The sequence below is a fragment of the Anabrus simplex genome, chromosome 5 (genome assembly GCF_040414725.1).
Source record: "Anabrus simplex isolate iqAnaSimp1 chromosome 5, ASM4041472v1, whole genome shotgun sequence".
NCBI lineage: Eukaryota > Metazoa > Arthropoda > Insecta > Orthoptera > Tettigoniidae > Anabrus > Anabrus simplex.
Window position 1 is genome coordinate 226,841,177 of NC_090269.1, and position 11,138 is coordinate 226,852,314.

An 11,138-nucleotide genomic window follows, 5' to 3' on the forward strand; every position below is an offset into this window, starting at 1 on the left:
TGTAGTAGAGGATAATATGGCAATCTATGAAAAGGAATGTTGGAGAACAGTGTTGTTTATGACAGGCAAATGATATGAGAAGTAACTCACGTAAGGCTTAAGTTCAATCAATATGTTGCCAGTGAAAGTGAGGTTTATGAATGTCTTAGTCAGCGTAGTCAGTGTCTGAGTAGAAATGACGTCTAAAGTGAATTGTTTCCTCATAAGATCCCTTTTTTTTTTTTTTTTTTTTTTTTTTTTTTTTTTTTTTTTTTTTTTTTTTTTTTTTTTTTTGTGATGAGAATAAATGTTGAAATCTCCTGTTATATATGACAGGCATTTTTGTGTTGAATTCTATGTAAGTGTCAATATCTTTGGCAGTGGTCCAGTATTTAACCAGCAAATTCAACACCAAAATGCTAAGTGCCAGATTGCTGAATCATATCAAACTCCAGCTTGATCCACTCCTCCACTCGAGCCTGGTCTTCTCCACGAGCTGCTGGTGGTCAGGGATGGTCTGCAAGAGGTTCTTACCATATGCAGTCAATTTGTAATCCACAGGCAGAGTAGGAGTGTAAGGCTGTGCAGATATCTCCAAAGAATAGAATTGTCAACATTTGCAATTTTTGGATATCTTTTGATTTTGGGCACTGAGGAAAAATCTGGATGTACTAAAGTTATTATGAACCTAAAAATTTTAGAATCAACTGATGTAGAGAAATCAATAGAAAGAAAAGAAATAAAAAAGAACAGCTAGTCCCTGCTATGAAATGTTGCAAATGTATGGCTTGTATGATCAGTTAGTTTATATGTTTTAGTGGGCTTGGCTGATTGATATACACTAGCATCAAAAACTTTAAACACACCTCTGAAATTCTCTGTATATTCTGAAACTGCTACTTAATTGATATTTATTGGATTTCTCATCTACTTCCTGCTGCAGGCATTTGTCCATCTGATCTATTACACACTAAAATATATTTAATTATTATTTAGGTACAATGTAGGTAGCTGGAGATTAATACTTACAGTATAAGTTTCAGTCTGCATGCACCAAACGTCAACCTGGATTCTGTTATATTGCTATACCAAAGAATTTACAAAACTTAAAAGACTCTCTTGGCTTCATTGTTGAAATCATCTATTACTAGCTAACTCCTGTTCTTATTGTTGCTTATGTTTCTTCCTGTACTTTTCTGGCTTTCTTCTTATCCTACACTTCCTGCATCAAAACTGAAGATCTATCAAAATGGCCCCTCAATGAGTGTTGATGAAGCTGGGGAGTAGAAATGAGCTTGCCAGGGGCTGAGAAGAGATTAATGTAAAGAACTGGGATTGATGAGGAGAGAGCCTATAAATTTGAAAGCGACATTGTATGAAGATGTGGAGATTGTCCTTGTCCATTTGTGTTTTCATACGTAGGTTGTCATAAGTCATAGCAACTAATTTTTTTTCTCGCGAACAGGAGACAACACGGAAAATCTAAGATATGCATTTGGAAATGTATGATGGTATGTACTTGCGTATGATGCCACTAGATGGTGTATGTAAACAACAGTGTGGGTCCAAGCATGCCCCCAGGTTCAGTGTGTGAGTGAGAACATCACAAAATGGAAGTCAACAAGCAGGAGCAATGATTGTATATTAAAATAGCAGTTCTCTGTGACAGAAATTCACGCCAATGCCATGCAGAGCTGCGGGAAGCATTAGGTATGCATGCCATGCCCTATAGAACAGTGGCGAGGTGGGTGATGTTCAAATAGGGTAGAGTATCAACTGCCGATTTGCCTCGCCCAGGCCGTTCAGTGTCCATGGACAAAAATGTACAGATAATGGTGATCGATCAGTGTTTACATGAGGACCGGCACTGGACTCTAGCGGAATTGCAAGAACATACAGCATTACCAGAGACAACAATACAGCGCATATTACACAAGGACCTACAGATGCATAAACTTTGTGTAAAGTGGGTGCCACGTCACATAACTGAGATACAGAAGTGGACTTGTAACAAAATATGTCGCATCAATCTGGAGAGGTTTCAGCAAGGACAAGCCATGTTGAATTGCATTATTGCAGTCAATGAAACATGAGCACGTGGTTATTAGCCTGAACTGAAGAGACAGTCAAGTCAATGGCATCGTCAAGGGTCACCACGCAGACACAAAGTTTGACAAAATTAGTCGCCCAATAAGGTTATGGTCATCCTGGCATACGATGTTCAAGGTGTTCTTGTGTGTCATCCAGTGCATGTCTGACTCGTTGGCTGAACGGTCAGCGTACTTGCCTTCGATTCAGAGGGTCCCGGGTTCGATTCCCGGCCGGGTCGTGGATTTTAACCTTAATTGGTTAATTCCAATGGCACGGGGGCTGGGTGTATGTGTTGTCTTCATCATCATTTCATCCTCATCACGACGCGCAGGTCGCCTACGGGAGTCAAATAGAAAGACCTGCACCTAGCGAGCCGAACCCTTCCTGGGATATCCCGGCACTAAAAGCCATACGACATTTCATTTCATCCAGTGCATGAGGGGCACACTGTCAATGCAGTTTATTACAATTCTTTTTTGTTGTACCAATTGCATCATGCAGTGTGAACTAAACATCCAGATCTTTTGGACAACGCCATAATAATACACAATAACATGACAGCTCACACGGCAGCCATCGTTCAGCGTCGCTTACAACAGTCGGGATGGGAGGTTTTTCCACACCTGTCTTATTTGCCTGATCTGAGCCCATGTGACTATGATCTAATCCCCAAAGTCAAGAAGCCATTACGTGGACAGCAGTTTGCTAACAAAGAGGACATCGTAACAACATTTCGGAGAGAGATGTCACACGTTAGCGATACACATGCAGCGAATGGTATTCAGCGCCTGCCCCACTGCTGGCAACGCACAGTGGAAACCTTGGGTGATTATTTCGAAGGTCTGTAACCAGTGAAGACCTGTCCTTGTGTATTTGCTGTCTATAGCATAATAAAAAAAATGTTTACCAATGGCCTGTGTTCTGTCACCTCCCTACGAGAATCTCCTGAAGTCAGAATTTGTCTTCAGGCACTATGCATAAGTACATGCCCTATATTTCCAAATGCATATCTAAGATTTTCCATGTTGTCTTCTGTTCATGAGAAAAAAAGTAGTGGCCATGACTTATGACTCGACCCTCGTATATGTCCTTATGTCCTCTTTCTGTTGCTCCCTCTTTACACAGTGACCCACCTTTATGTCCATCCTATTTTGTGTTCCTTTTCTTGTTCCTCCCATCTATATATATAAAATAACATGTACTGACTGACTGACTGACTGACTGACTGACTGACTGACTGATTCATCATTGCCAAGCCAAAACTACTTGATAAAAATAAATTAAATTTTGGGTATACATTTACATTACAGTGTGGGATTTTTTGTTTTCAGAAAAGCCACTTAACAAGGGTGAAAAAGGAGATGAATTATTTTTATGAGTATACTTATATCACAAAAACTGAAGATATTACAGATATGGAAATAGGTATTTGGAATCTCCTATAAAAATAAAGAAACACCTATTTTGTTTTTGACTTGAGAGAGGGCTGTTTCTCACATATACAATTCTATGTCCCATGTCCCAGAGTTAGCTCTGTCATTAGTCTGGTCATCTTAGCCCCAAAAGCCTATAATACATACGTGGTTTACAAAGAGGTTCTGGGGTAAATGAAACTCAATTTTTTGGTGAGTTTTTATACTTTAGGGATTTTTAGATAATGTCTTAGTGCAGTAGCAAGGAATAATTACTTTTTTTTTTTTTGCTAGTGGCTTTCCGTCACACCGACACAGATAAGTCTTATGGCGACAATGGGAGAAGAAAGGGCTAGGAGTTGGAAGGAAGTGGCCGTGGCCTTAGTTAAGGTACAGCCCCAGCATTTGCCTGGTGTGAAATTGGAAAACCACCGAAAACCATCTTCAGGACTGCCAACAGTGGGATTTGAACCCACTCTCTCCCGGATGCAAGCTCATAGCTGCGTGCTCCTGTAACCGCACGACCAACTCGCCCGGTGAATGATTACTTTTATCAAATTACAAAATCCATGTGAGTGAAGCCGTGGGTAACAACTAGTCTAACTATATATGACTTGTTCTGCTAGCTATTGTTTGCTATAATATAAAATATTTCCCTCCTTTTTGAATGTCTCTGTTTGTTTAAACTGTTTCCAACACTGAATTCTCATCAGCACTACTCCAATCTTTGCAGGAATAGGGGGAAAATCTAGCATAAGTGAAGAAAAGTGTGCTATGGCATAAGCCTAAAAGACAGTTGGTTGGTCACACCATCAGATAAGCCCACTTGGTGACCACGATCGTTAACGCATCAGGTCTATATGGTCTGAGACCATAGTTAGCCAGATCAAGTCCTGTTGGTCAAAAAATTTCACAATCAGGATATTGGCCGGAAGGGTAGGAGAGGTGATGGTATACAATTTCTAATCACTAGATTGCATGCCAAAAGCCTGAATTCAATTCCATAACTCTGCAGTGTTCAGATGGAGTGATGGTGATTTGTCTGTCGGATGGAGACGCGAAGCCTTGAGCAGAACCTTGGTTTTATTCGACTGGAGTAGACTATATGGTGACACCAAGTTTCATTCTCTCTCTCTACCTCATTATCAACATCATTCTCCTCATCCTGATGCACATATCACCTGTGGGTGAGCCTAACATGTCCTCGGACACACAGGCACTAAAAGCCATATGATAAAAAATAGAAAGAAGAAGAGTGTTGCAAAAATTTGTGAATATGGCATTCTCTCTGCTTTGAAATAAAGAGAAGAAACAGGCACCCATAAAGATCAAGTACACAGTGGACATTTTAGAAGGACATCTGGGGCTGAAGATAAATACATTGTGATCTTGAGCAAGCATAGTAGAAGGCTTATAGCTGTGGACATATGCGCTGAAATCAATGGAACTACTGAAAAACCAGTGTCATTGTCAACTGTGGAATATCGCTTACACATTGCTGGATTGTGCAGAGGTGTATCTGCCAAAAAGTCTTCTTTTAACATGCAGACATAAACCTCAGAGACTTCAATGGACCACACAATACAAGGATTTGACCAAAGACCAGTGAAAATAAGTGCTATGGACTGATGAGTCAAAATTTGATAAGTTTGGGTCAAATTATCTTCAGTATGTCTGCCATTGCCCAGGAGAAAGAATACTAGAATGCTGCCTAACACCAAACGTGAAGTATAGGGGTGGCAGCATTACGGTTTGGGGTTGTTTTGGTAACAATGCTGTGGGAGATTTGATGAGAATGGAAGGTATCTTGAGGAAGGAGCAGTATCATCACCACATTCTACTGAGTAGTACAGTAGTACAGGGTTTGTTCTGCAGCAGGACAACAACCCAGAACCACATGTCAAAGCTGTACAAGTATGTAAGAAACAAAAAATCATCAGGATGTCTACAAGTAGTGACCTGATTTATTTCCCTTCAAGTTGTTGTAGGATGGACTCAACCATAAGTCAAAACAATCTTTTGTGAACGGTTGTGAAGATCTCTGGCAGTACCTTTTGCAAGGTGAACTATAACCACAGAGATGTTGCAAAACCTAATCAGAAGAATGCCACTTATTTGCCAAGCAGTAATCAGGACTAAAGGAGGGCACATAGATAAGCACAGAATTTGAACAGCATAGCTCTAAAAGAATTTGTTTTCCATTATTTTAAGCATAAAATGCTTTATATTATGTCATTTTGTGTATAATGGATTCCTATGTTTATATTTTCATTTTAAATATGTGTCATTTGGAATATCACTAATCTACTGTCAAATAAATATCATCTGATGGCCAGGCAGACATCAATTTTTGAAAATGAGACAAAGTCTCTCATGGTGCATTGGCACTGCCGGTGGCTCCAAGTAGCCTACACAGTGGCCTCCACAGTATGCACTAGCCATGCGTCTTGGTAGGTGTTCTATTTACCAACTAATGAACCCAACTTAGCACACTGGGGTGAAACGCTGGCAACCAGGAATGAGTTAGCTGGAAAATTTATAATGTCCAATAACGGACCAACTATATTGGTATTAATAAGAACTGAAGTTATCTTAAGGTGAGTTTACATTTTTTGATGCTAGTATACACTGGCACCTAATGGTTCGGTAAGGAAAGCAATAGGAAATTACCTCATTTACTCATTTTCTTAGAATGCCCATTCAGTCACACTTGATAGTGGAGCTGTTGAGAATCCAACTAGCCTCTGGGCTGGGAACTCAACATATACATATGTAACTGAACTTCGAGAATAAGTTGGTTGGCTTATGTTGATAACCTTGTTCTAATTATAAACTGTTAAAAATCTACAGAGAACAAAATTATAGGGAATATTCTTAGAAGTGAAGCTTCCACGGTGTGAAGAATTATTTAATTTAATTTTCAGGTTGCGTACAAGTACAACACGGTTCAACCTGGAAATTAAATTAAATAATATAGGGAATATTGTCTGCAAATCAACTGTAACAAATGCAATTTTTGTAGGGAAGAGAATGGATGTAATATACATATCCTCAGTGTAAAGAGAATTTTCTTCAGCTTTTATTTCTGGAATTGCTGGAGCCATTCTGGCTCATTTTGGGTTTGGGCCAAGGGTTTAAGGCCTTATACCCTTTCCGATGCCATATAATTATTCAGGAAAAAATTTCACACAGGGATCCATCATGATTCAACACTTGGCCATCTGGATGGAAAGCCAGCAGCTAAATTACTGTGCTAATCACAGGGGGATGGAAAACATAGGTGTAATTTGGGGGTGGTTAGGGGTGGCAGTTACCCCCCTTTCCCTCAATATTTTGAAGGAAACCAAATTTTTGTAACATTACAGACATAGAAATACATAATTTACAAGTAGACTGTACGTTTTTTGTTACTCTGTATAATTCAGATCAATGAAAAAAATTGTCTTTAAAATTGTTTTTGTAGACAAGTATTTGAAAAGTGTGTTCAGTCTCATTTTTTAACTATCTCATTTGTTTTTTACAGTTCCAATGAATTCAGCAACTTGTGAGATGTATTTTTAATGCTTGGGGCATTTAAAAATACAGGAATATGATCACCCAGGAGAGATTATCCTCTTAGGCAATCAAAAGGAGTACTGAAGTTGTTTTTTCAAAAATAATGAATGACTTTAATTTAAATTGAAAGAGAAGACTTCATTTTGTGTAAAAATACGATGTGATCAGATTATGTAAAAATTGTAAAATTCTTTGGTTTTGTCTGTGTTGTCTACTTGATTCTTACTGTTATGGATAAAAACAGCCCAAATAGTAAATAAATTTGAAGTAGGTCTACTTTTGAATTCTGTGCAAATGTTCTTTACAGAGAATATAGAATATTAAAGGATAGAAAGAGAATACTATAGTAGGAATAATTTTGTGGTTGCACAAAAGGGTTGCTCAAAAGGGGCCCATGGTGCCTGGTGCCCTGCCACCCCAATCAAAATGGTCAAATTACACCTATGATGGGAACTAATATCTTTGTAATTCTAACAAGTTATTTCTTTAAAGTATATTAATATTTCCAAATGAGTATTATTATAATTTTAAACTATATATCCATAAATATTAAAATTTCATGCATAATTTATGCATTGGAATTATTGGTTTATATTTTCAATCTAAAACATATCTGGTTTCTTTTCTCAGTAGTTCAATCCTGTACATACATATAAAGATTCCAGAGTGCTGGCTATATGGCTAAATTTTAAATATTAATTATTAAAATAGTGATATGTTCCAATATTATTCAGGTGCAGAGATTCTTGGTACAACTAACAACTGATGAGGTGGCACTCACAGGACTTAACTTCTTCTCAGTTACAAGGACTTTCATAATGTCTGTAAGTTTCTTTGGATTGTGTTATATATAACAAAACCATTAGTACTATTTTACGATAAATTATTTAAATATATGAAGGGAAATTCCAGCAGTTATTGGTAATTTCCCTGTGATAAGGCATATAATAAATACAGGACTGTATCATTATCAGTCACAAAAATTATTTAATAAGTTATTTTGTATTAGGCATTTAATTTATTAATAATTAATTAAAAGCTCTGAATTTCACATGGTTCTCTGAGGTGACACATATCTCTATAAAGAAAGGAGCATTATTCATTTAAGTGGGGTACAATCTTGTTAATCCTTAGTGCAATTTTTTACTCCAAAGCACAGGATAGAAACCATTTGTATCAAATATATATATATTCATTTATATATATAACAGGCATAGAAATTAACGTCCACTCGAAACCTAACTTAATGTACCATGTAACGTAAGTCTCATTCTACTTCAGAACCATCCTAAGGTTGATCCTCATATTACCACTCAGCTTGTCCATAACATGGCCAAACAATTGTAGTTTAACATGTTTATGGAAACAGTTTTCCACCTCCACTTCCTGATGACAAAATAGTTTATTTCCCTGGCTGTCCATGCAATTCACAACATCTGCCAACAACACTATGTCTCAAAGGCAGTGATGCAATGTTTATCTTATGCCTTCATTGTCCACATTTCATAACCATGCAGAAAGATTGACCAGACAAGTGTTACACAGTTATCATAATTTTAAGACATCTTTGTGAAACACACTTAAATAAACCATATTTAGAACAATACTTAAATATCCAAGCACTTTAACTAGAAAAACATACATTTCTTGTGTTTTGCCATAGGAACGAAAAATATGTTACCAATTTCCCTTTCACTCTATAAACTAAAGTATCAAATATATTTTTGTTCTTGGTACCGTATAAGTTACTTTTCAATGCATTATTTGGGTTCCTTCGCCAAGGACAATACAGTGTTAAAAAACCTATGGAAATCAGTAACTTGCCACATAAAGATATGGTTGACAACATATCAGATTTGTTACAATCTTCTATTATTTTCATTTTACAAAGTTTTAACATTCCACTATCATGAAAAGATTTTTGGTGATGATGGGATACGACTGGGAATATAGCAACCATGTCCTTAATGAAGAAAAAAGTCATGACATTTTTCTGTTGGGGTAATTGGAAACCATATAAAACAATCTTCACGGACTCCAACAGTGGAATTTGAACCCACCATCTCCCAAACATAAGCTTACAGGTATATGACCCATACTCAATAACTACATAACCAACTCACATGGAATTTTTATATAGAATAAGACTTTCATAAAACGATATCATAGTATAGTTACAAGAGTAATTGAAAATAAAGTCATTGAAGTCACTGAGACATTTTTAAGTATTTGTTTGAGGCCTCAGAGGATCCATGGGGAAAATAATATGATGATGAAGATCATCAGAGATCTAATTGACTTAGTAATACATGGTTAAATCTTCATTAGAATTTATTACATGTTTATGTCTCCTGTTTAGGTTGCTGGCACCATTGTTACCTATGAGGTGGTTCTGTTACAATTCAACATGGCATCGGAGATGCCTCCTATTCCAGCTCCTAGCTCTACTAATACAACAGAAGAATGTCAGTGGCTAAATAGTGTAGCATACTAAAAGGAATTGACTGTGAAGTTATTTACTCAATGAAGGATAGAATAGGTCACAACCACACTCATTCTCTTTTACCTCCTGATATAGGAGTGTATACAGGGAGGATGTTCCTAAAATTTCTGGGAGCCTGAGTCTTTAGTTAAGAGTACTATACCTTAGAAGAAAATATGTGAGCATCTTAATGTTAAAGGAGGATGAAAAGATACTAGGTAGTCCAATTATTCAAATGTCACAAATGAACAAATGTTCAGAATGCTCAGTCAGAGGTGTTGATATGCACTAGCCATTTTTACATTCATTTACCACTGATCTGGAGTTAGGGTTTGTCACCTAGTTGGCAGATTCCCAATCAGCTAGTTTACTTCATCACAAAATAACTAATAAAACAATAAATATATAAAGGTGTTTTGAAAAACTTTGTCTCCTATGTAAGAACTTCAATGAAAAATGAAATGTCGTATGGCTTTTAGTGCCGAGATATCCCAGGACGGATTCGGCTCGCCAGGTGCAGGTCTTTCTATTTGACTCCCGTAGGTGACCTGCGCGTTGTGATAAGGATGAAATTATGATGAAGACAACACATACACCCAGCCTCCGTGCCTTTGGAATTAACCAATTAAGGTTAAAATCCCGACCCGGCCGGGAATCGAACCCGGGACCCTCTGAACCGTAGGCCAGTACGCAGACCGTTCAGCCAACGAGTCGGACAGAACTTCAATGATATCATATGTGAAATGTGGACATGAAACTGGTAAGAAAAAATCTCTCATCCAATGACTATCAAAATACCTAGTGGTGTGCATAAACCACATCACACATGAGCAAAATGAAATGAAATGGCGGATGACTTTTTATGCCAGGAGTGTCCGAGGACATGTTCAGCTTGCCAGCTGCAGGTCTTTTGATTTGACACCCGTAGGCAACCTGCTTGTCGTGATGAGGAAGAAATGATGAAGAAGATGACACATACACCCAATTCCCTTGCTAACGGATTTATCCAATGATGGTTAAAATTCCTGACCCTGTTGGGAATTGAACCCAGGACCCCTGTGACCAAAGGCCAGCAAGCTAACCATTTAGCCATGGACCTGGACCCACATGAGCATAATTGGTGAAAACATTATGACATACACAGACATTTTGTTGAAGCAACGTGTTCTTATTGAATTCTTTTCAGTGGAGAATTATGCTTCTGTTGCATACAAGAAACTTCATGATGTTTCCGTATCGACTTACAAGTTCTTGAATTCTTATTCTTAAAGAATTTTAGTTATGGACCCACCTTTCAATACATAAACGACTAATGCTTAAATCAAGTGATAAACTTAATCATATGCAAATCTGGTACATGTTTTTACCCTTCAGCCAATTACAAACATTAATATGACATCTTAAAATTTATAAAATGTGTTGACCAAATGAAGCAGTACAATGATGAAAAACATGTACACTCAAAAAGTTGTTATTTTGAAAACACATTATGCAGTATCTCTCATAGAGTGATCATCTTGCTTACGTTTGATTGAAATTAACAATGTAGTTAGGCCTATTAGAAATAGAATTCATCTTAGGTTGATTTAAAATTGGCATATTAGTTTAGGGAAACTTCT

The 11,138-nt window shown here is 37.4% G+C and overlaps 1 protein-coding gene across 1 annotated transcript in view; it reads left to right on the top strand.

The window, feature by feature from the left end:
• The window catches only part of LOC136874788 (gustatory receptor for sugar taste 64f), a 45,707-nt gene extending 35,830 nt beyond the window's left edge, over nt 1-9,877 (top strand). Inside the window, exons 6-7 of the mRNA XM_068227810.1 lie at nt 7,772-7,861; nt 9,397-9,877. Coding sequence (XP_068083911.1) covers nt 7,772-7,861; nt 9,397-9,531 — 225 coding nt within the window. The 3' untranslated portion in view covers nt 9,532-9,877. The remainder of the gene's footprint in view (nt 1-7,771; nt 7,862-9,396) is intronic.
• Nucleotides 9,878-11,138: the final 1,261 nt, after the last annotated feature.